Raw genomic sequence first — 26,393 nt, 5'->3', positions numbered from 1 at the left:
CGAGCACCACTGATCTCGACCTCGGTAGACCCTCGGTGCACCCAGCAAGCACATTTGTCTTAACACAGTTTTCTTGTTCAGTATTACCCAAATTCTAAAAATCACGCTCAGGCAAATAATAGATTCAGGGTTTTTATTAGTTTTCCATGTGAGCATTACGATTTATAATACATCATATCTAGTTTTACCTCCAGAATGACTCTAATTTAGTACATCATCGTATTAGTAAAAACAAGCCTGATAAGTGGGCTAAACTTCCAACTAGCATCTTCATATCCTTCAAACAAGGCAAGCTAGAACGTCAATCACTTTGCGGACGTTTAGGTAGTGTTTCCCAAAAAACAACCCAGCCCCGAATTAAACTAGGAAGCGTATACAATTTAAAGCAGGAAAGATTCATTTGGTCCTTCCCCTCCCCCCAGCAGAATTTAATTAACAGCTATAGTTTTGCCTCATTACAGTTTTGGAACCTCAATTGAAAAAAATCCTGGAGTCTGTCGGGATGGAATCGCAGGCACCGGTGGCCCCGCGTCGGGCGGCGACCTCCTCCTTACCGGTAGCCAGGTCCGGGCTGGGTGTAGCCCTGGGGCCCGAAGGGCGGCCGGTTGCGGGCGTAGGGGTTGGTGTTGGTCCCGCTGGGCGGGGGGGTGATGGTGCTGCCGGGCGGGGCGGTGAAGCCGGGACGCGGCTGGAAGGTGCCGGGGGCGGCGGGGGAGGCGGGGGGGCCGCTGTAGGGAGCGGGCTGGGAGGCCTGAGTGGTGTAGGGCTGGGGGGGCGGGTAGCTGCCCCCCGCGAACTGCGGCGGCTGCTGCTGCGCCGGCAGCTGCGGCGGCTGCCCGGGGAAGGCGGCGGCGGGGGCCGGGGGGGCCGGCTGGCTGTAGGCCGGGAACTGCTGGGCTTGCTGCGAGGGGGGCTGCTGCTGGCTGTAGCCGGCTGGAAAGGCAAAGAGAGAGGTGGGGTGAGAGAGACAGAGAACAAAGGGCCAAGGCCGCCTGCAGAAATACCTTTGTTTGTTTGTTTGTTTGTTTGTTTACCGCGACAAACGCAAAGCAAGGCGGGGAGCACACAACAGGCAAACCAAGAACGAACTGCGAGTTTTCCTGCCTTTCACGTAAGCCCCCTGGCCTGGGTTTTGGTGCACGACCAGGGCAGCACAGCAACGCTGAAAATAGTATAAAATAGCTTACCCGTGACTGACTAGAAATAAAAAAAAATAAAAAAAAGACAAATAGTATTTTACCATCACATCACACAAAAAATAAAAAGTCTTCACTGGCAAACGAGGCAAAATGCAACCCTTTTCCCCAAATAAAAAACTCAAACCTGTCATGAAAATAGTGTCAGGGTTTAATACAAGTCATACCTTTGGTTAAATCACAGGTGTTTTCAGTTCTTTAGGGTTAAACATGAAAAAGTTGTGCAGAACATAACACTTCAGTACAAAACTTCCATTTAAACATGTCCCAAACTTGATCTTTCTGTATAAAACCAGCTTCCAAAAGGAACTGCTCTTATTGAAGACTTTAAAATGACCCAAAGTCCTTTTATGAAGAAATAGCTACTTTTATCCATCATGAAACACACCTGCAGCTACTTGCAATGAAACCTCTCCAGTGACTGGAATCCTGTCAGCATTAAACACCAGACACACAAATTATTAAAAGTGCACAGCCCTAAGCCGAAAAGAGTAAGGATTGAAGAATGCACTGGAGTAAATTCTGAAACTCACCTTGAAAACGCGGTCAAAATTTACCCATGAGACAAACCTCCGATGGGTCCATTTTCACTACCATGAATAAGTAACCGCTTTGTTGCCTAGGAGATCTACTAAAGCGGGAATGGATCCTGCTCTTGGGGGACAGGGGTTTGAAAGGAGACAATACTCATGGGAACAACAGCAAAACAAACAAGAAAATCCCATGAGTCAAGACCCTCAAAGGGTGCTGCCAAGAGATCCTCAAAACAAAAAGACCATTTCTGAAATATTAGGTTAATTGTGAAATAAGTTATGAGAAACAAAGGAGCGTCACATCAGTTTTGGTGTTGCATTCTTACTTTAAGATGTTGTTGATTAGGATGCAGGACCCGCATTGCACTGCAGCTTTCACAGGAACTTCGCCAGTAAAATAATGAATTAGATGATGGTGGGATATAACTCCTTCCCCCCTCCCCCCTCCTCAGTTTTTAAGCCTAAAGTCAGATAGACCCTTCTACTTCCAACAGGCTCCTTTCTTCTTCTGAAATTACACTTCAGAAAGTCTGTCACTGTCTTGTAATGACAAATGTGGGGGTGAGAAGTCTGCAGAGAACAAGACACCATTTACAGACCCCAATCAACCAGCTCTCGCACAGTGCACAGGAGCAAGGGCTGAGGCACGAACCTTCAGTTCCAAGTTTTCTAGGGTTCTTATCCAAGATAAACATGGAATTTCTTCATAAGCTCTGCAAGTGTTCTCATCTACATCAAATCTGATGCACTCCCACTGTATATATTGCACACCAAAAAAGAGGCCATACAGGCTCTATTGTGAGTCGCTGAATGGTATCGAAGTCTCTTGTTTAGTTTAAGGAAGATTGTTTAAAACAAGGAATGATAGATGCTTTGTATCATTTTCTAAAAGTATTCAACAACTTGCAATTTGTTATGGAATCTGCTGTTACCGGTTCATCCCTGTACTTTAGCTGGATTACAATTCCTAGCATATACTATGCATTATGACATGCCAGCTGCTTCTGAAGTAAATAACCCAAAGTTCTGAAGTCAAGTTTATTTTGGGTATATGCAAAAGCCAGCTTTTCATATTATACAGCACATAAACCACTAATGCACTAAAACGTTCTTCTGTTAAGTGTCTACTGGCACCTTTACTTGAGGAGGCAGCAAAATCAACAACTGAAAAAAACCTATCACTTGAAAGTTTCTCTGAAATTAAACTATTTATAATAGCTAAGGATTTACTAAATGGCAACTATAATCAGTGTTCACACCACTAAATGTTGTACATGGAGATCATTTTACATGCAAGAAATATGGGCCTCCAACATTCAAGGAAGCTAAACTGGGGTGTTTTAGTCACTTACTTGCTAGAATCCCAAGACTGCACAAGCTAATCCTGAAGACTGCTCGTACTTCAGTGATTCTTTTTGCCTACCTTTCTAACAAGGCATTCCGCTGATTAATAACAAAGACTGCTTTTGGTCACAATCAAGTAGGACTGAGATACCAGAACTCCAACTACGTATTAAAAAAAAAAAAAAACCATAGACAGCTACAGGTGATTTTTGAATCGTGCCAGTTCCCATGAGAACCACAAGGCGCTCGGGCTGCCCCACAGACAGGTTCAGGAAGCGGAGCGCAGAGGGTCAGGCCGGGCAGGGCACTGCAGGAGAGGTTCTACAGCTAAACCACCGTTTGAGAGCGGCTTACCTGGGTACTGCATACCGTACTGTTGCTGAGGCTGAGCCTGCGGCTGCTGGGCAGGATAACCGGGCTGTTGGTACTGTTGATACATCTGACCTATGGATTAAAAACTTATTTAGTTGAAGCCCAGCACCCTAGCTGTATTACAAACACACAGTGAACAACATCCTAGCAGTTTAAAAATCACAGAAACAAACCCTCTCACAACATGTAAAAACCTTTTTTAAAAAATCTGGACACGGTCAAGTTTGATCTCAGTTGGTAATTAGGTAGAACATACTCAATCTACAGACTTTAGTTTCTGAGTCGTGCTGTTCTGAAGATTAAATAAAGTTTACCTCCAACAGAAGAAGTAGTTCTGATTTGGGATGTGGGGCTTACTATTTCGCATTTTCAGAGGATGCTAGAAGCCACGCACCTTAATTAGTGCTACTCTGATGGGTAACAGAGCAAGAATCTTTAAGTGTCTTGATAACTGCTCCAGAATTTACACTGTAAATTAAAATACTTCAAAAGTTAAACATGTCTTCAGGCTGTCTGTTTATATTAGGTTTTTAAGACCATTTCTGCAGAGTACTGTAAGCACAGTGGTACATTATTTATTCTGACCACATTTTCCAGGTAAGTCATCCATCTCTTAGTATCTGACTTGCCAAGTTTTCTTAAGAGACCCAGGGGTATACACTCTAAAGCAAAACCAAAACCATACATTCTTAAGCTTGGGTATTCCAATTCAGTGCTAACTTTTCCCAAATTCACTGTTTACAACTTCTCGGCAAGAAGAGGCAGAATATTTGTTTATACTTAACCTATGCGCCCTGTTTAGACTTTATGCTTCTGCTGTTTTTCAATTTAGTAACAGGCACAGCAAAGGAACCAAGACAATTACCTGCCAAAACTAAAGCTTAGCTGAACTGGAGCAGACATGGAAACTTTACTCTTATAAAGTGTTACGGTACTATTATTCATTCTGCAAAGATCAGCACACTGTATAAATACACTGTAAGCTGTATCTTCTGAATTGTACAAGACAAAAGCAATTTTGCTCTGCTCCAAGTCCTTCCAGACCCCTGTGCATGCTGCTTTAACAGAACTCCTTATTTCTTCTTTTCTCTGCGGTACTTGCAGCTGAAAGCAACGGTAATTTACATTCACGCTAAGGTGTTCAAAATATTTTATATTGGTGCAGTCATTCAAAATATTATTTGGTATGCAATTATTGTGGGAGGAAAAGAGTGCCAAACACAAGGCTTGAAGAAAATTTAAGCCTGTTAGCTTGATAGTTAAAAATTAGAAACCCAGAATGCTTGTTTTTTGTTTCTTAAACTCCATTGTTACGGGGAAGTTCTGGGAGACCAACCAGGAGGCTGCCTACAGGCTAAGACAGAGACCACACTGGCACCTGCTGGAGACTCCAGGTAAAGGGATAGGAAAGAAACAGCATGGAGTTTTTCCAAAGCTGTCTGAGAAGGATTGCTCTCTTCACCAGGGGTTGAAGTGTTAGTGGGGAGCAAAGAGGTGTTCCAGTGCCTTTCAAGAAAACATTCTTAGTTTACAGCCAGGAATGCAGTCAAGGATCCTGTGGGCCCTTAAACACACAGTTTTTCCTCTCCCTTGGTTTTACTCTGAAAACAAGCAAGCTACAGTGTCAGCGTCTGGTTTTGTACTTAGTGCTTATTGCAGTCAAGGATCTGCCAGCATTTACCATTGTTCCTGTGCACTGAAACAGCCATTTTATCTAGGTTCAGAAAAAAGACCAAATAGGTATACAGACACACAACATTCTCTTCCCTAGAAGATCGTGAGGTGCTTACGTGAATGAACTTTTACATCTATTTTAGCAAAGACTAAAAAAGCATCCACATCTGCACATAACTGGTTCCAGTGCGTGTTTAGCAACTGGATTTAGTGGTAAAACAACACGGGCACGCCACAAGAGACAGCACTGAAACTTTTTTGTTGGACTAATTTAATTCAAACTAGTGAATGTTTAAAACTTTATCATAGGAGGCAAGCCATTCCTTAGGATCTGCACATAGAGGCGAGGTGACTTGGTATTCACAAATAATGGTAACTAATAACCAATTATAATCATCACAACATCATTTATTGGCAAAGAATGACATTAAAAAATAATCCCTGATATACCAGAATGATTGACATGCAATTAGCATCGCCATTTTACTTACATCCTCAAATCCTGGGAAGGTGGGGTGGTAGAAGCACAGCTTGGGGTGTTCTGGTTTTTTTTAAGAAGTGTATTAGTATTTCAAAACTAGTTTTAAAACTACATTCTAACAAGGACATGCTCTGTACCAGCAGTGCCGTTTGCATGACCCAATCCTGTTGAAAACCTAACCATTGACAAGTATCCAAAGTTCTGGCTGGGCCACGGCCCTGCACAGGTTCTCAACTCTGCTGTGCGAGGGCAGGAAGGGAGAGCAGGATGGGACAGCACAGGTCCCCAAATTATACTGGACTGAGGTGCTACCAAACAGCGAACTACAGAAAGCTACCCCGTGTTTCAAAGGAAAGTCTTTGAACGCTTTGGATAAATGCAACTTAGCTTATGAAAAAAAATTCAGAAGCTGGTAATCACACATGTATTGCCCAGGTTTGGTAAGAGACTGCCTTTACCACGTGCATACAATGGACAGCATAAGCACTCCCACTAGTATTTCTGATGAACAAAGTGCAATAATGACATCTGACCTACTCCCAAGAACTGATCCATCCTATTTTATCCATAGAGTGTAGAAAATGTAATCAATACTTAATATATTTCAGCGGCAACAATAAAAATGGCATAAACTACAGACCAAAGTCTTCTGTGCTGTTAGTGCTGTTGTACTTTTACATGCAAAAAAAGGACTTGGGGAAAGGTAGAGAGCAGCTCAGTGTTTTCAGAAAAAAAACCAAACCACAAAAAAACCACTACACTTTCCTTGACCCAAGTTTAGAAAAATCATGACGTCTACTCTGATACTCGGGAGAGAAATTGTCTAAGCTCATTTAAGATGAGTTTTGCTGAAACAAGTACTTTTTACCTTCCCTGGCGTTAGCAGCCATTAAGGATTCAAACCTACTGCTGCTAGTGCTTTTAAGTGTTTCATTTTTTTAACATCAACACTTAAAACATCATACCTTAATTTATTAAAGTAAAAAAGCTAAATTCATAAAATACAAGTTCAATATCTGAGAGTATATTTTTTTAATACTAAGTTTCCTAGCTGCTGAGAGAAGAACCTGAAGCACTTTTTTTCAAAAAGTAGCTTCCACACACAAATGCCAAACAGTTATTATATCTTTAAGCTACACAGATGGCTCTTGCTGTCTCATTTTTATCACTTGACTGCTTCTTAGGGAAGTAATAAAAAAAAAAAAAAGAGCTGAAAGCAGCAAAACAAAGTGTTTTATAAGCTGCACTGCAACCAACAGCATTCATGCCTGCTTCAATATTATGCCTAACTACAAGTTGCTCAAATACTCTGCTCAATCAAAATGTTACTGATGCCCTTCAGGCAAGATATTCCAAGTGACTGACTGTGGATACTGTCATCACCCTCAATAATGCCTCTGACGTTTACCTCCGCATTATGTCAGTACAGAAAGCAGCAGAGGGTTGTAACTTGTTTCTACATTAACACAGCAACAGCTTTATATTGTACTTTGTACAGAGGTAGAAAAACCAAAGCAAGTCATTCCACAGGGTTTCATCTGGAACTATGCAGGTCTGAAGTCTCAGTGCTCTTAGAAAATATCAGTAGAACATGATGCCCAAACATGGCAAGCCTCTGAATACGTGTATTTTTAGAAATCAAATAACATGTAAAAGGGCATAGTGCAAAGGAACCTGAATATCAGAGTTTAGAGTTTAAGATTTAAAGGAGAGCCACGCGAGGCTCTCAAGGGTTACACAGGAAAACTATAATGCATACGAGATAGTTCTAAGGTTTCACCTGCCTAGCACAGAGCCATACGTAGTAAAGAAGCGATGCAGTAATGGCTCTGTTTTGTTAAGATTGAAATGATGAGTAAACAACAAGCAGACTGTTAGCTGAGTGAAAGCTTGACACAACGCACAGGGTATGACATGAACTAAGGTTTTCAGACAGCTTTAAAGTGCAGTGTATATGAATCTGCCTTACAGTAAAATGAGCACGGACGGACGTAAAAAACAGTACGATGAAAATCCTCCTCCTGTTACATCACCTACTCTTTTAAATAAAGCTACTGCTCCACCTGCCGTTTCTATATTGAACGGCATGTGAGGAAAAAAGCTTTTCTGTTTAGTGGCACAGATGAATTTACAGTCCGGTATCAACTTTGGGTCTGCTAACTGGAAGTCTTAGCTACTCAGATTCAGACACCATCATTCACGTCTCAAATGGTAGAAAAACCCACTGTTTACCTTCCACCTGACCAGTCTGTGGCTGTGCTCCGGGATACGGCTGCTGCTGTGCCTGAACACCAGGTGGGTGGGCTGCAGAGGAGGAGGAAGCGATGCTGTCCGGTGTTCCCGATCGCTCTTCTGCAGGGGCACTAGGTGGTCCTAGAGGAGCAAGAATGAAATAACAGTATGTGAAATGAACAGAGTTTGAATTAAAAAAAAAAAAGCCCAATACAAGACCATTCCCTTGCAAAGTTTTTAACATTTTTTTCCAGTTTTCCACAGATTTACACCTGAGTGTCATGCCCAAGCTAAATCTAAATATATTTGCACATGTAAACTTTCTTTTGAAAATATTTTGGGGGGGAATTTTCCACCTGTCTCCAGTCTCAAATTTCATCTTTCTAAGGAACCTGACCCATTTGTGGGATAAAACCCTGCGTGACAACAGGGTTTTTCTACAGCCTTAAACTTTAACCTTGCACATGTACACTGAAAACTTACGACATTTGGACAGAATACACACTTACACATGTATTTTTTCTCACCTGGAGCAAAGTTGCAAGGCTGTGTGAAACTGTTCAAGCACACCAGTGTTTTACTGTGCCCCACATGGGCCCAGGTAACAAAGCCATAGAGCATGTGAATAGAAAACCTCCAAGGAGGGTGTTAAATTCGTACTCCCAGACAGGATATGGCAGGCTTCAGTCTAAAAGCAATTGTCTGCTTTAATAATTCTGCAAATATTCTAGCTAGCACCCAAAGAGAGAAGGTTTTGCTTTCCTTTTCATAAGGCGTAGTCTTACCTGACACCTGATCATCTGTCAAGCCAAATGCTGACATGACATTCTTGCTGATTTCATCCTGGTTCTTAAGTGGGTCAAATGCAGACATGCTTGCAGCTATAACTTGAGTAGATGGCTTAACATTAGAGTCAGCAGCAGCAGGCTTTTCTTCCCTACCATCTACAGCATCTACAAAACAAATGCCCAGTTATTAATTTCGGAGAACTGAAACACCATCATACATATAGATCATACTACAGCAAGTTTGAAATTGCACAGTTGTGTTTTGTTTTTTTTTTTAAAACATTTTAACTGTTGAAATGCTTATGTTAGGATAACAGTGATGAATCAGTGATGTATCTGAAACTGTGACAAGTCACAAAGCTTAGGTTTCGTTGCAGTTACTTAAAGGTTCACTGATGCTGCGGAGCATCAGTATCACATATCACTTTGTCTGAAATTCAAAGGTACAAGGCCCCTGCTTCAACAAATTATTCTGGTATGACTTGCCAAGAGAATTAAAAATTAGGAAAACTTACAGGATAGGTCACAGTTTATTATAGTGTTTTATCAACTGCAGTTTTTGTTTTGTTTTGTCCCCTTCTCCTTGAATTCTTTCTGAACTGACAGGTGAAATTTGTCTCTTTGCAATTACACAAGTAACACTGAATCACTCAGAAATCCCTTACCTAGTAGAGTGCTATATTTTCTCTTAAAAACAAACACAAACAGGGTTTAGACTGGCTAGTTTTGTTTACACGCTAAGATCATCACCCTAACTTCCTTACAAGTGGCTTATAACCAGAATCCACGGCATTCCACTGAAATTAGTTAATTCCTTATAGTGTAGGAACAGGGGCTGCGATTTTTTAAAACAACAAAACCAATAAAACTCCAAAGTATAAAATACAAGAGCAGCATCTCCTAAAAGAGAGGCTGGAGTTCTCGGTTTGTCTCTACTTTGTGTCATTATTTTCTGTGTCCAGCTTACCCCAAATCTGTAGTTAAGCACAAAGAGGTATAGTCTTTACAGTACAACAGCCCTAAGTTGTACTTAGATCAATACTGATTAAAAGTTCGATGCCTAAGATCGATGCCTGAAAACTGGGAAAATAAGACTTCCTTCCCCATTTGCCCTCCTCCCATAATCCTTTCCCACCCCTGTCTGCACCTTTGTGCTGCTTACCCTGAGAAAGCTCTGATGCTGGTCTGAGCTCAAAATGTGTGGATTTAATTTCCTAACCTGGCAAAAAGAGTGGATATAGTTTTTGCTGAATTTGCTTTTTACTGTTCTAGTGAATCAAACTTTCTTAGCAAGATGACAAGATAAGCACCAGAGCTAGCCCAAAGTAAGCAGTGGGAGTGCTCACATAGGAGCAAGAACTCTTCAGCAATGACAAACCATTATTCAGCTCACAGCCCTCCCAAAATGTTGTTGTGACTCACAAGTGTTGGTTACGGCGTTTCCATACTTTGTAACGAAACCTCTGACTTTGAAGTTTTATTCCTAAATTAACTTAGTGCTTTACTCCAGATAATTTGAATAAAAATTCTGCCTCTGAAATAGCCGAAGCATTAAAAACTAAGTTCTGAACCATGAAGCAACAATAAGTAATGATCACAACCAGTATTCAAACCTCCATTTTTCACTTTGTTAAACTGCACGCAACTCTGCACATCAAACCAAACTATTCTTTGCCAGGCTGCCTACCACTTTCAGGCAGATTAGTGGAAAGTCCTGGTTCAGCTGGTGGTTCTAAACAGTCCAGTAAGCGATTGACTTTATTGCGAAGTTCTATCAGCTCTCGACGCAGGTATTTCACCTGATTAGATTCTAGGGGTCTTGGTTGTCCATTCACTGCAAAACAGCAATTAGATAAATTTAAGACTGTGGTAACGTTTTGATACTCAGTTTAAAATTGAAAAAAAAAAATCCCAACTTTTACTTGCTTTTAGCATCATTATCCTTTGAGGAGTTTAAAGTGACACAGTTCAGTCAACGCAGACTGAACTCATGCTAGAGTTCACTGTTCCTTTAATATAATCTCAGTTCAACATAATCCACAGTACCAGAACTGCAGAGTAAAGTCTGCAGTAAATTTCTGCATTGTTTACTCATTTCCATGAATATACCCTGAACAACACAAATATCGTACTTGCTTGGGGAAAGCTGTCCCTTTAGAACTAAGGCAGCACCCACAACGCTGCTGCAATCCATGAATAAGGTCAGTGTTCAGGTTAAAGGCTGCTTGCTATTTCTTGGAACTGTGGGCTAATTTACCAACAGTAGCTTGAAAATAAAGAACTATTTTATGCAAAGACCAAAGGATAAATGTTAAAATCTATTCAACTTTAAGCAATTAACGTTAGTTTTTAGCAGTCTACTAGTAACACTGCAAGTTTATCATCATTTTAAATTTCTCAGGCACCTGTGAAGAAAGCCCCACAAATGCTAAAGAGAGGAAGGTAACATAGAAAAATAACATTAAGAAAAACCAACTGACTATATATATATATATGTATGCCAAATACTTTAAGCAATCTTATAAAAAGAAATAGTTTCAATTTCCACAAGTTCAGATGTCACATAAAACATCAAGAGAAAAAAAACAGGTATCATGTACTAATCCTGTATTTTTAACTTAATGATTTCATTCTTCTGAGATGACAAACTGAAATTTTTTCGTACCTTCCAGTGAAGCCTACTGCTTGAATTTTAAAACGTTATTAAAAAAAAAATATATAGTTTTCTATGCTTACCAAATAATGTCAGCTTAAGTATCCTACTGCACTGAATTGCAAAGGAAAGATCTGAGCTATCGAAAATTGTTATAAGATCTCCATCTGCAAAGAACATGAAAAAGTTAGATTAAAAGTAAAACCTATTAACTACTGAACTTTACGCTAGGGCAGAAGTGTTACTTCATCACTAAAAAAATAACATTCTCTATTTGAAGCTACTAGAAAAAAGTTACCAATTAACACCACCACAAAAAGGGTACCATACCTCATTATACGGAGGATGAGAAAACTGAAGATGCAGGAGTAGTAAACAGAGGGGTCTTTTTTTGTCATTAGTAAGTAAGGCTTATATCCTTGTTTCCCTGAGCTACAATCAGAGACATACACTGCTGATTCAAAAAGCATCTAAAATAACTTGGGCAGAAAGAATTATTTTTAGAATTAGGAATACTTATCAAGAAAAATGAAGTCCTCAAAACCATTTTTTTAAAAATCATATCACAAAATGAAGCAATAAGTTAGACTTTTACATAACACAACACAAAAACGTTTATTATTTTAGCATGAGAGTCAGTGTGCAGGGAAATTATGCACAGAAGGTAAGACAGACGAATGACTAGCTCCAAAAGGAAGCCTTCTGACATTAGTCCTTTCAAAGTGCCATATAGCTCATCATTCTTTTATATTTGCATACAGGATGAAACATTAGAGCTAAGAGTTCAAAGGCCAACACCAGAAAGAATGATGCTTCCAGTTAAAAGTTATATACCCATTTCAAGTGGCTCCAAAACCGTACTGTTCATGAATAGACAGGAGAGTCAAAATAAATAACACAAGCTAATCCCAATTTAATTTTTAAAAACCAAAATGTGCACACAAACAAGCGAAAATTTTAAGCGACAGGAATGTTTTCTCAGGTTATACTCAGAACACTGAGATGCGAGACTGATTTTCAACAAGGGAATGATAATAAAGTTCCTGTGTAAAAGTGAATAGTAAAAACATATATTAGCCTTAACTGACAAATAGGAATGAAGATGCAAAGATGTCAGAGTTGTCAGAACAAAACTTTTCTCTCAAATCAGGAATTTGACATGAAGTCTCGACCCTCAGTCATTTATATTTGTACGGCAGATTTCAGAGGAACTCCCATTTCAACACATCCTAATGAATCTGCACACTGCCATCAGACACAAACTATGTAAGAACCGTATGGGATCCTTTTAAGCCTCTTAATCCCCAAAAGAGACACCAAGTTCCCATTAAGTCTGGTCTCTCACAATTTTTAACCTGAGTCAGGACGACAGACAACCACATAACATCTTGCTTCCTCAGCAAGACCATGGATGAAACAAGACTATTCTCTCTGGCAGGACAGATTTTCTGATGTTTTATATTAATAGATTTAATGAACACAAATTAAGCAGTGCAAAGGGGAGAGCGGGAATGCATTATCAGGAAAACTTATGTACTGGCAGAGGGAAAGAGAAGGGATAGCAGGACCACTTCCTTCCAGAACACCTTGATGACCAGGAACTGAGATGAGACGCTCTCTAGTGAAGCATCACCTTCAGAAGCAACAACGTAAGACAAATGACACAATTTGGAAAAAAGCTGACTCCAGGCTACTACTGTTCCTCCCTAGAACACTGTTACAAGGAGGCTCTGCAAACAGACACAAAAACATTTAATTACAGACTACTGCCTAAAAATGCTGAGGTATTCCTTATGCACTGATGACAAAAAGATCCATCTCTATAAAAGTTATGGTTAAAAATTTCGAATAAATATTAATGCTTCAGTATGAATAGTCATAAAACACATGATGGCAAGTTGAAAAAAAACAACACCTCAACATTTGAAGAACTACATATTCTAATTTTGTCATACTCTGACTAGAAGTAACACCTCTGCAATGGAAGCTTTTCTTAGTATCATACCATTAATAACACCTAATCTGCTCATCTGTCTTCAAAGTTGCTTTCTAACAAAATTACAAATACTAACAAAATGACGACACAAAATAATTCGCAAGTATTCCTGAAGGAAATATTGTTGTCTCCAAAGATTTTTTGTATCCTATGTCCTGTTTGCACTGTCACAATCTTAAAACAGATTGGTTGACAGCAATATCAGTCACGGATTTGCTGAGTAGAGACTGGAAAGTCTCCAAGGATGAAGGCTCCAAAACCCCACCAGGCAACCTGCTCCAGTGACACACTGCCCTCCTGGCCAAGACTCATGCTCAGCCACTCAGACTGCAGTTTATGACTGCTTCCATCTGGTGCTACTGAGAAGAGTTGGGATTCAATGGTCTTCGCAATTCCCACTCAGTTTGCTGGAAGCTGCTATTAAGCTCTATTGTCAGCCTCCTCTACGCCACGCTGAACAAGCCCAGCTCCCTCAAATGCTCCCTGTAGGCCACCTGCCCTGTACCCCTCACCATCCTCACCACATCCTGCTGGACCCTCTCTCCAGTTTCTCCGAGTCTTTTTAGCCTGGGGTCCAGGGGGCAAAAATGACCACAGAGTTCGCAAGTGGGGCCCCACCAGTGCCGAGGGGAAGGTAAAAGTGTCCCTGTTTGCTATTATGACCCATAACAAGGTTTATAGAACTAGACCCTAAACAAGTAACTTTCATACAGTTAAACAGTCCTTTCTCCTTGGCAGGAAAGTGTGGGTTTTTTTCCCCCTCCAACTCATACACTTCCACCAGCTTTTCAAGTATCCTTTCCTAAATGCCGATACCAAAAATCCCCTAGTGCCTAACACAAAGCCCTTCTACTCTGTATTCTCCTGCTTACATGATAAATTATTACCTCTCCTGCCAGTGCACAACATTGACAGACCACCTTACGATGCTTTTCTGTCATACCAGTCAATACTCAGATTCACTGCCTGAACAAAGGTGCATATTTTGAACAATTTATCCTGCATAGCCAAATGAAAATTTACATTAATACACATGGCTTACACAGATTAATGTCAACTAAAAGAATACAGATCATTCCATCTTATTCTCCCTCATCTATTATAATATTTACGTTGAAGGCAGTTAAAAATAGTGATTAAAGTTTTGCTTTTGAATTGCAAAAAAAGAATGAAAAGCACCAAGTACAGAATCTTGTTAGAAGCATAAAGTCAGTTGTACAATTCCTACCAACAGCCATCAAGTTATTACCCCGTAGTGTATATGCTGGGATCCATAAGGTGTATGTATATGTCAAGCCACGCAAAAGTCTGACAATTTAAGTATATTAAAGTAATCAAACAAACTTTTCATTTTAAGGAATGTCAATGAAGCTTAACTCTTTTTATCATTATACAGATAAGAATATACAATGTTGATTATTTTCTACTGAAGAGTAAAACAGACTTTATTTTCTCTAATTTTGTTATTTCAAAAGCTTACCTTTCTGGTTTTTACAAGGGGCATAGCTTTCAATTCCCACATACCCTAAATACTCCCTGCTATACCAATTATAATTTTTTTTATCTTCAGTACAGACTAGTCACCCCCTTTAAATTACCAATGGACTGGAAAGTATTTTAGCATTAATTCTGCATCATCATGATGCCATCCAATTTTTATGATATTTTAAGACACTGGAAATCTGCCTCATTATCCTTGGCCCTGCCAGCTATGCTTCCTTACCTACCAGATTTATCTAGCCTTATATTTAGCTTCCCCCCCCGCCCTCATTCCATTTTGGCGGGGGGGGGGGAATCCACAACCAACCAACAACAAAAAAACACCACCCAAAAAATGTAGTTTTCCTTCACTTCAGTAAATGTACCCTTTTTAAACCCAAAGGTAGAGACACTACAGACTAGCACACCACCTTGACTACATACACTATGAGTTAAGAACTCATTATTGGCTCTGACACAAAGACAGAGACAACTTCTACTGCAAGGTAATGAAAAACAACAACAAAAAGGCATTCTCACATTTAGGCACTCTAGTTTTAAATTTAAGCCTAACTTAAAGAAAAAAAGTAACTTTTCTGTTATTGGCTCCTTAGGGGCTTTAGCAGATGATGTAACTCAGTAAGATGGTGTGCTTAAGATGCAATTCTACTCTTTGATTCATATAAATTCACTGCTGGCACTCCTCATTGGTTTTGGGGTTGGTTTTTTTTTTTTCAGACATTGGGTATTACTACATATTCAAGAACTTTAAGCAGGACATGAAAATAATTTCACACCTAGTAGAGAAATCTCCTTAGTTAGGAAGTTCAAAAGATGCCCAGCTTGAATAGAAAACCTATGCCCCGAGGCAGTTATCAAACTGAAACTTCTTTACTCTGGTAATTAATAGAAGCATCACATAACTTAGGAACATGCTTCTGACTATCTTAGTCCACAAATCCAGAGACAGAAGGGTTGGGATTGAAAAGCTTCCCAGCCTCTCCAATTAAGCACACAAGTTTGTTAAAAAAAAAAAATAAAAAATTATTCACTTCAAGGATTGTGACAGTTTGATGAAGCCACGTACTTTAAGAAATTTTAAATAGAAAATCCCATATCCAGGCCTGAAGATCACTAGCTTCACATGTTACAGCAACAAGAAACCAAGCCAGGAGAGGTACATGAAGCATTCTTCTGAACACTCAATAAGTGCGCACATGAATTCTGAGAGTACCCACATTACGGTTGTAGAAGTACTGGAAATCCTTAGATGAACTTCACAAAAGATGAATATATTCCAATGCTTCCAATGACCGAAACAGATTTAAAGAACCACCTTATCTTAGTTGAAACAAAGTCAAGAACACCACAGTCCTCATATGACAATCAAACTGAAGCCTGGTTCTACTAACTTTTTCCGTAATCATTTGCAGCTTCCTCTGATATCAATACAGTTTAAGTGTTTTTAGTAGTGTTCATCATCTAGAATAACATATACAGAAATTTCATGTCACAGTGGAGAAGTACATGCTGAGACAGAAAAAGATAAAATTAGGCCTCGATGTTGTAAAATACAAAATGAAACCATAATTACAGTCTTCATCATATACCATTACCTTCTTCAAAAAGACAAACACAGAGGCACACAAAAACAGAGAATTATACTTGAAGAACAGGTAAGAACGCAAAAACGGGACTAGAAGCTTTAACCTAATGAAGAAGCACCCATCAATCTCTTTTCCCATTCCAGAAAGAAAGACAAAATTGTCAGAAGAGGAGAAATAAAACCACCACAAATCCATTGAGCTCTCTCCCACTAGAGATCAAGACCCAAAATATTAGCTCTTAATTGCATATCAATTTTGATGAGCTCAAAAGCTTAATGAACCTGAGAAAACTGTCTCAGGGTAAATCAAAGTGAAATTTTATTGCCTAGATGTAGGAACAAAAGTTATTTGACATTTTAGGTACCAGAGACAGAGCTAAAGTTTCCTAGTGCTATTAAGAAAAATGAATCTGAATGCTTCGGTAATGTAGCTCTTTTACTGTACACCAGGATAATTATTACAGTCTTTGACCTGACTAAGAGACTTTGGATTTTATCACTTCATTCTGAGTTTCATTTTATGAATACCATCCTTCTCTCCCAAATTAAGTAACTCATGCATGTCCCACACTGACACTCAAAGAGGAAAAACCCTCAGAACCACAAGTCTCTTTCTACGCGTCTCAAACAAGGCCTTATTCATTCTGTGGAAGCCCTTCTCTCTTAAGGTTGCATTTGTTTAGCACTAATGATTGAGACTTTCTTTGAAACAAACTATGTACAACCTATGCCCAACAGATTCAAACTGGCACACAGAAGAAAGATTACTTTTAATAAATGTTTCAGGTTAAGTTAAAAGTGTCTTCTCATCTTTAATGATGGAAGAAAACATAATCAAGAATTGCTACTACTTAAATCAAGTCTTATAAGAGCTTGCATTAAGTCATACACGCTTATTCACTCAAACCTGCTCTATCACTGAAAACACAAAAAATGGTTAAACGGGTAGACAGCAAAGAAACTTGCAATAGCATCAGCTTCCTGCAACAGCCAGGAAAATGCACTTTCAGATCACTGGTATTTCAGGAAAACGAGAGGAAATACTATGTTAAGACAGGATAACCACAAGAGACACAGCTGCTATTTTCTGATTCAAAGGATTTCATAAGAGATCACTTGCATTTGTCAAGTTCAGAGAATTTTGAAGAGGTGAATTTCACAGGTTCTGTCCTTTGATAAAGCATATCAGAGCAACAGTAGCAATTAAACATCAACAGTAGTAATTAAACCTTACCTTCATCTTTATATTTTATTGTGACTTCATCATTGCTCAGAAGTTTTCCTCTAAAAACTCTTTGCATCATTAGCACCAATTCATCATAGGTGATATCTTCATTATGAATAGGAATTCTCCTAATATCTTCCCCAAGCTGAGCTTTGATGATCAGCTTCCCACTTAAATCCAGCTGCCCGTTCATGGTGGATTCCTTATCGCCTGCAGACCTGTTAACAACAAAACATTAAACATTTTAGAAAATTAAATATTTAAGTGTATTTGATGACGGTTCTGAAGGAAGCTCTCCAGAGAGCTGTTCCTTCTGGTAGGAAGCTCTCCAGAGAGCCCCTCTCAGACACATTCTATCATGCACCAATTTCTCAAACAATAAAGTGCACAATATACTAACTGAGCTCACGGGCAAAGTCGTCTGTAAGACCAGGCACTTCTAATTAATGGTTACCAGAGTTTCCAAAGCTCAGAATTTAAAAGTAAAGATTTTTAAGAGGTCAGACAGCTTTTAAATATGTGTGACAACCAGAAATTTCAACCCTTTTTTTTTTTTTTTAAAAAAAGATACCAGCTGTAAACTGTCATGGAAAAAAAAAAAATAGCTATAAAGGAATTAATATTCCCTAGGATTTGCTTTTGAGATACATGTATACATCTCTCTCAGGGAAAGTGAAATTGTAGGAAATGCTCTCAGCCTTACACTATATTGGTTACATTATCACCTTATTAGATTATTTTTACATCCTCCATAATTATGATAACCAGCAAAGGGAGCTTTTTGCCCCCATTCAAGAAAAGATTGCCAGAACAAATTATCTTTGGAAGATATAGGTGGTAAGGTGGTTTTATTAAGGTGATCAAGTTGAATCATTCATTATTTCATAAGCAAATAAACAAATAAATGGAGAGCTGAACACTGGCTTTATTATATGAATGATCAGAACACATTGAGGGCTTCTCTCCAGAAAGTAACATATAAAATCTTTCCTTTTGACTGAGATGTTTTAACTAAGATTTTAAATTTTTTAAAGCTGCTCAATAGACCACACATTAGCTACTCATTAGGCTCAGAGCCACAAATTTGTTACACAGTATACATGGTCAGTTACTCTCAGTGCTTTAAGAGAGGTGAACAAGTGCTCCAACTTAAAAGGAAGTGTAACAAAGCCATCCTGTGTCAAAGCAGTTCACAGCATATATGTCACAGTTTTATCTTTAACACTTTATGTAAGACAATTTAAAAATTACCATTTAGTATGAGGCATCTCTGTTGTTAAAAAACACACAAAGGCCTTATGTTTAAAAGAAAAACTACAGAAAAGTTACTAAGCAGACAAAAGAAAAAAAAAAGATCTAGATAGCTAGTCAAACGTCCCCTTCTTTCTTCACTGTTTTGGACAGGGTCAAAACAATAGATCTGGAATGATGAGCAATTAAAGAAGCAGTGATCTTAAAATTTGAAATACAAATACTGGAGATCTTAAAAGTAGGAAGCTCTAAACATCAAAACTGACATTTCCAAAGCCACATACAAGCAAACATGCTCTTCGTTCTCTTGTGCAAAAAGAATTCTTGGTAGAGATATGCAGATATTTCTCCCTTATCTCTTGTTATAACACTGTTATATATATATAACTTATCTCCCTGTTATAACACAGTTTTAACTGAATTTTGCTTTGGTCACACTGTTTTTAAAGTACTACATTGAAAATGACTTCTCTCCTACCAGAAAAACAAGACACTCAGCTAAAGCCTTTAACACACCATACCTTGATGCACCGTAATATCTACTATTTCAATGGCATTATTTTACATTAAAAAGATGTAGTATGATGCTACCTCTAGATTGCAATTCAATTTCTGTTTTTTTGGTAAATAACATTTCAAAAGCAAACATTTCATGAAAATGCCTTTGTTTAGCCCAATGACATCACACACACAAAAAAAGACAAGCAACTACTGAACAAAACTCATTCTCCTAATCAGACATAACAGGAGGTAGGTGGATACAGTCAGAGAAAAGGGACCTGCAATCAACATAGCAAGTTTGCTGCTGAGACATTATGATGAAGCAGTGACATTTATAATATTGTTAATGCTTGCTAACGCATTATTCATGTTTTGCAACACAGGAGTCTCAACTGCAGGCACATCAACTCAGTCTAATTAACACTTGAAGTTTGTTGTAAAAGCACAGATTTCTACCAGTGGTGTTTGTTTGTTTTAAATTTAAAGCATAAAAAAAAAATAACAGCATCTATCCCCAGGTTTTCTTTCACTTCTTTTCCAAACACATACATTTACCATTACCTTGTCTGTCTTATTGATGCTGGATTATCGGACAGATTTCCCACCTCACTTCAGGACAGAGTTAGGATAAGCCGCCATGCACTATCAGGAATCTACATCAGAAAAAAAGCAGAAAATATTTATTTACGGTCACAATTCCTTAGAATTATACACTTCACATCGATCTTTCACTTTAAAACATCTTAAAGAATATATGCAACTAAAAAAATCCACAATGTAGTAATCAGATTTACACTTTTGAGTATTGTAGAGTTTGAAGTTCAACTAAACCAGATCTTGAACAAGAATTTTCATTTATATAAGTTGTTTATTTTTTTCTAAGTTTTGTAACTGCATGTAAGAATTCCTCATAGCAAAGTGTTCCTTTCCAGGACAGTGATCTTCCCCAGCAGTCTCAAAATATTCATTTGTATGGCCTCCATGTTAAAATCACAGGTTAAGTCAAAGAAACTTTGACTGATTTAGCAGTATAAAAACCTAGAAGTCTGCTTCTTAGCTTAAGTCTGAAGCCTCTGTGTCATTAAGTAGTGCATCTTCAAGGGCAGACTGCACACCATTAGGACAGACTACCAAGAAGAAAGGAGTAGTAATGCCACTTTCCCACAGGAAGAGCTGTCAAACTGTGCGAGAAGAAGGAAACGCAGTCAAAAATATGCAACCACTTAAAAACACAATCTGCCCTCAACTCAGCTTAAGATCGCACTTTTTCTGCTGGATAGCCTATGTGAAGAGCTGCCTGAAGTTTGCCCAGTCCACCTGTTTACTACACAAGTGCTTAATGCAATAATTTAATATACAGACCAGTCCAATGGAGAATGTAGCTGTGCTCCTCCCTCCCACAAGATAGGTGCACCCTACTTGGCACTCTTCTCCTTGTCACTTTCTTGTACACAAAGTCAATCTCAAACATCCATGACCTGATTTTTAGATGATTTGCTGCTAACCACAAAGAAAAAGTAAATTCCTCATATCCACGTGAAACTGGGCTTCCCAACTCTCCTCTTTCAACTCAACTAGTAGTAAACTGGAATGGACAGGCATGAGACATACAGGGCAGAAGCAGAGAACAAGCAAACCCCAGAGAACAGACAAAGTCCCTCTCTGGTTCTCATAGGCTGGCAGCTGCTCCCTTCATCCTGGGTATGAAATGTTCACCTTTAAAAAGGGCTGTACTCACTCCTGACAGGGAGAGGGCCAGACTGTTGTGACTTACTAAGAGACTACTTCTCTGATTCCTCACTCACATTTTATGAAATGAGTAACGCATGAAGATGGTGGCCCTTTCACCCCAATCTTGCTATGGCTCCAGGTAAAACTTGCTGCAATGGACAAATAGGGAATTTGTAGCATCTATTTGTAGCATCTAAGAGTGGTTTAACTTATAGAGTTCATTTAGCTACCATCTCATGTTGTTTAAAAATTAGAGCCAGGCACTGGTTTTGCTTCTTTAGCATTACAATGTACACTACTTAGAAAATGACAACAGTAAGAATCAAATCTCATCTCTAATTCCCAAAGATACACATTTTGGTGGACACACCTGAGCTCCTGTGGCTTTTCAACAGACTGAATGCATCATTTGTATTTTCGTGCAAGGAAACCAGCTACTGTAACGTACTTACAGAACTATAATATCTTATTTACCAACATTACTCACAGAAATCCACTGTGTGTATATCAACAATTACAAAAAGGTAACAGAAAGGATTTAAATGCACTTTTTTTTGTCCAGCTGTTCTCCATTCTGCTTGAAGGTGCCCAGGTTTTAACAGACAGGCTCTGAACACTGCAACTGCTTGCAACTGCTACAGAAAACTATGTGAAATGTTCTAATTATTGAATTACACAGCATTCAAGCTTTTCTTCCCTCACCGTGACACAGCTGAATGGATGACTCCCCTGTCAGAGTTTTCCAGAGAAGACATTCCGAACGCACACAGAGGTATCTAATAGAACCAATCAGAGCATCTACTTTCTTGAAGGGAAAAAAGCCAAACAAAAACAAAACCAGTAATGTCTTCCTGTTTAAGAAAGACTATTTTTCATAAGAATCACACTGACATCTTTCTAACCTTCCTGGTGTACCACACGCATTTTGGAGGTACAGATTTTTTCCTCCCCTCTTGGCTCACATTCTATTCACATCATGCACCAATCTAAACGGTGCATGTGGACAGTGACTGTCCAATCTAAGCCAGTCACTTCAGGATCCCTTACTAAAGCCATGATGTCACAACCATGTTGGATTTCACTCCCCTTTTTGCATTGCAACAGAGAAACCCAGCCTTGTCTAAGCAAAGAACAGGCATTCCTGCTTCATTTCTTCCTCTGTCAAAACAAGAGACAAGGAACAACAGTGTGAAGCGCGCAGAAACAGGGCCAAGCAGCACTGCCTCCCAAAGCCCCCCTCGAGGGAGCCATGAGAGTCTTCCCAAGAGAGCTGGGGGGTGAGGGGAGCAGAAAGGAGAAAAGCTCTATTCGTTTTTCTCCGATTCCGATCGGGTGAGGCCCGACCCAATGGGGAACAGAAATCACAGCCATTGCCTGCCGGGAAGCGAGAATTCTGCAGTTCCCCTGGCTCCCAAGGGGACAGACGCCTGGTGAGCAAGGGAGCACCCCCCTTGCGGAGGAAGGGAAGGAGGGAGGGAGGGGAGGCCTCCGCCAGCCCTCACCCCCGATTCCCCAGCCCGATGAGGCCGGGGGTCGTTGCCGGCCTCCCTCAGGCGCGGCCGGGGGGGATGTGAGGGGTCTCCCAGCCTCTCCACCAGGGGCCGAGTCGCCCCTCCAACCGCTTGCGGGGAGGGAAGGGGGGTTGGGCGGCCTCACTCCCAGCCCGCAACCGCCCCTCCCGCCTCCTTCACACAGGCGGCAACGGCTCCTCTCGGCCACCGCCCGAGGAGGCGAGCAGCCCCGCTCTCTTACTCTGGCTTCTCCGCGGTCCCGCCGGTGGAGGCTCCCCGCCTTGCCCCGTTCCGAACCCAGGCACCACCGCCGCCGCCGCCGCCCGTACGTGGCAGTGGAGAGAAGGGGCCGGAGCGACGGCCGCCAACTGCCGGGCCTGCGCCAGCCGCCCGCATGCGCACTAGCCAGTGCCGGCCCGGCCAGCGCCGCAGCGCGCATGCTCGAACCTCTCCCCTCCAACCCCCCCACCGACGCGTCTGACGCGTTACCTCACGCGGGCGGGGGCGTGGCGCAGCGCGAGCCGCGGCCGTTGGCGGGTGTCAGGGCGGGCGGGGTGCCGCGTTGGCGCTGTGGCTGCCCGGCACGGCTTCCCCCAACCTTGTCGCCCCGCCCGCGCTTGTCACCTCACTCTTTTCTACCCCCGGCAGTCCGAAAGGGGTGGTTTTTGGCTGTTGTCTCTCAAATAGCCAGGATTTGGGGCAAAAACCTTTCAGACTCGGGCCCCAGAGCACGAAAGGCCGGTCAGCCGGCTCGTGGTACCCCTGAGGTAAGAGTGACGCCCCGTCTCCCCGCCCTCAGGGGACACGTCTCAGGCCGCAGCTGAAGCGCAGGAGGCTGTGGCCGAAGCAGCGGCAAACGGTGGTTCAGAGAGAGCGCCGTCACAGAGGGCTCGTTTGAAAAGGCAAGGCTTGAACCCCCCCTCGGCTGGCGGTGCTGGGGTGGAAAATGGGGCGTAAAATCCCACCATACTCATCATCCGCCGCCACCCTCGCACTGAGAGCCTGTTCATCCCCCAGTAGTCGTTGCCCTGATAAAGACTATCCTTCCAGGCATTTGCTGCTGTCTCCCCAATACCCTTCCACCTTGCATTCGGAGCTTGTCCACTAAGGGAGGAAAACATGAACCTGAAGCCGGTTTGCTGAGTTTTCTCTATTAAAGGTGCAACAATGGACTCCTAAGGGTGCCTCTCACAGAGGAACTGGACCTTCTGTTACTCCAGGATATTTGAGATTTCTGCTGGCTTTCTTCATTTATAAGTGAGGCTACATGTGCTAGTACATATGACAGAAGCACCTATGCAGAGCTAGCTAAAGGAGAACTGTAGGTAGTTATTTCCTAGAGTTAGGGATGCCTCAGAAAAAACACCTTTTTCTTTAGTACTAGTCTTGAAAAGCTAGGCTTCCAAATGGCAACTTCTGCTGGGAAAAGAAAGAAGTCACAGGAGTTTGGTTTTTCTACTATTTATCTTTGCTTAGAGCTTTGTCTCTGCTTAGAGGAGTGTAATAACAAGTCCAACTAGCAATAAGCAGGTATTATTCTCAATGAAATGGAGGTGAAGAATTATGAATATAGTACATGTTTTTCATTCTAAAAATTTCAAGGAGGAGGAGGGATGTGGCTCAGGAGGCTTCTTTGATAAGTATTAGAAAATATTTAGAAGTAATTTGGGGATTTTCCATGGAAAACGTCTCTTTGCTTTTAAAAATATAGGAAAGCGATCTGGAAAATAGGACTTTTCCATCCATTACAGTCTCTGCCACTCATATTTCATACCTTTGTACTGATGATTCAGTCCTTCTCCTACCCATTTCTTTATCAATGCAGCGTTTCCAAAGTGTTAACAAGAAAAAACGTCATGATCCTTAAAGCCCACATATCACAAAGAACACCAAAGTTCACTACATTATTAAGATCAATATGTTCCACGTGTAGATAAGACCTGAACTATTGTTCCTGTAACAATTAAGCATATAACCTGAAAAAGATCATTTTACTTTGTTCCATTTTTGAAATTAGGATTCCCTGGATGAAAAAAACAAAAACAAAAACAAAAACAAAACCATAAAATGTATAATTTGCTGGGGGGTTTTATGCTGAAAATGTTTTTTGTTAGATGAGACGTGCTCAGTGTTGGTTATAGCAGCATTTTATTAACATCTGAAATACTTAGATACAGGATGTTTAATTTAATTAGTAAAAAGTCAGCACTTTTCCAATTCAATACTTCAAATACTTCTTGTGGTTTTTGCTTGGGTTTTTTTTGTATAATATGGAGACAATGTATCAGTTTTTTAAAAGAGCTGATTTCGAAATTAAATGGAATGTTCTTTAGAGAATACTTTTATTTGTGGTGAAAAAAATATCAAAGACTAGAAAATATTATCACTCATTTAAGGCACCATCCCCACAGTGCTTAGCTGTGTTTTACAACACGATCAAATATCATCCTTCTTAAACCACACTATAATTTCTAAAATACTCTTTCTTCAATGAAACTGAAGGAATTGACAAAGGCAGCTTTATTTGGTGCAGCTTAGATGTTTTCAAAACACACCACATTCATTGTCAGAAAAAATGAAAGCAGGAGGCAAACCTGACCACACTTCTTAAACCAGATTATTTAAAATTCAACCTGGTGTTCTTATTTTATTAAAACCAGAGATGGCAAAACATACAAATATATATGTTCAGAGAACAGAATAAAGAAAGAATGTTTTTAAAAAATACCTGTCTAAATTTCTCAGGCTTTTTTCTCACACAGGAGAGAATGGGATGAGTCAGCGTAACTATTCCCATTCGTTAGACAAGAACCCACTACAGTGGGCTTTACAGCTTTGCTTGGAGTCACAAAGTGGGAAGAGCTGCATGCACTTCACAGACTGGTTGTGCTCAAGCCACCATACGCTTCCTTCCGTCGAGGTACTCTCACCTTACTCCTTGCTTCAGCATCCAGAAACCCTTCTCTCCTCGCCCTTTGACATTGCTTCCAAGCTTTTTGTACTGAATAATATTAATACAAGGTGGATGGAGAAGGGGGAAGGTTTGTATTTACTTATAGCCTAAGTTTAGAAACCAAACTCTTGACGGCTAGGTCAAGGGACCCCTCTTCCAAGCTCCCCATAAAGCCAAAGGACAGAGAGGCAGAGAGAAGGGTGCAGCCCAAAGTCCGTTCAGAGCAGGGTGCTAACTGAAGCGCTCCAGCTGCTATTCTGGTAGCACCCATCTGCCTCCGAAAGCCAATGTGCTTCCTATTGCAGGCTAATGCTGGGGGTGATGCGAATGGGACCTATGTTACATATTTATAAAGAATTTCTTTCCTAGCCTGTTTCTTGAAACATATTTTTTTTTTTCTCATATGAAAACAGAATATTTTGTCTAATTGCCATTTATAATAAAGAATTTTTAGCTGGGAAATTTAAAAGACCATTGTAAGATACAAGTTTTCTTCTGTAAAGACCAAGGCAACGTATTACAGAAGCAGTAAGTAGAATTTGGACCCAGAGCTAACAAGAACTGTGCTGTTTGTTGATTTGCCTTTCAGCTTCTAATCAAATTGAAATTGTTCTTTCAAAAGGGAGAGGAGAGCTACAGTGCATAGGCTAGGTAAACGTGTTCAACAGGCCTGAAAAATGAGAAGGGCATGAATGGAGCAATTTCTATACATCCGTACTGTAATATAAAACTATTAATAACCTCAACCCCTTTCAAAGACCTTCCTCGGTGACGTGCAGTACAAGTAGTAGTGAGAGGATCTAGTGCTGCATTGCTGCTTAACAGTCACTCTGTCTTGCTAGCGTGTGGTCCTGCTTTTGACTCCTG

General features: G+C 40.4%; 1 protein-coding gene across 2 annotated transcripts; it reads right to left on the bottom strand.

Moving 5' to 3' along the window:
* Nucleotides 1–118: 118 nt before the first annotated feature.
* TFG (trafficking from ER to golgi regulator) lies at nucleotides 119–23,031 on the bottom strand. Of its 2 annotated transcripts, XM_074595725.1 has the most exons (9): nucleotides 22,815–23,031; nucleotides 19,893–19,984; nucleotides 17,589–17,797; nucleotides 11,357–11,440; nucleotides 10,308–10,454; nucleotides 8,618–8,785; nucleotides 7,833–7,973; nucleotides 3,428–3,517; nucleotides 119–933 (listed from the first exon to the last, which is right to left on the bottom strand). In XM_074595725.1, the coding sequence occupies exons 3-9, from the start codon at nucleotides 17,770–17,772 to the stop codon at nucleotides 551–553; spliced, it is 1,197 nt and encodes a 398-aa protein (XP_074451826.1). In that variant the 5' UTR covers nucleotides 17,773–17,797; nucleotides 19,893–19,984; nucleotides 22,815–23,031; the 3' UTR covers nucleotides 119–550. The 2 variants fall into 2 exon arrangements, with proteins under 2 accessions (XP_074451826.1, XP_074451835.1); XM_074595734.1 differs by lacking the exon at nucleotides 3,428–3,517 and having other exon boundaries at nucleotides 22,815–22,991.
* Nucleotides 23,032–26,393: the final 3,362 nt, after the last annotated feature.

Source organism: Larus michahellis, chromosome 1, assembly GCF_964199755.1.
Source record: "Larus michahellis chromosome 1, bLarMic1.1, whole genome shotgun sequence".
Lineage (NCBI taxonomy): Eukaryota > Metazoa > Chordata > Aves > Charadriiformes > Laridae > Larus > Larus michahellis.
The sequence above is the reverse complement of the archived record's forward strand: the minus strand, read 5'-3'. Positions and strand labels throughout refer to the sequence as shown.

Coding starts and splice junctions, on each gene's coding strand:
- TFG (XM_074595725.1), bottom strand. CDS start 17,772: ATGAACGGGCAGCTGGATTTAAGTGGGAAGCTGATCATCAAAGCTCAG. Junction 10,455..11,356: donor ACTTAAGCTGACATTATTTG/GTAAGCATAGAA, acceptor GCTGTTTTGCAG/TGAATGGACAACCAAGACCC. Junction 7,974..8,617: donor GACAGATGATCAGGTGTCAG/GTAAGACTACGC, acceptor TTGCTCCTCTAG/GACCACCTAGTGCCCCTGCA.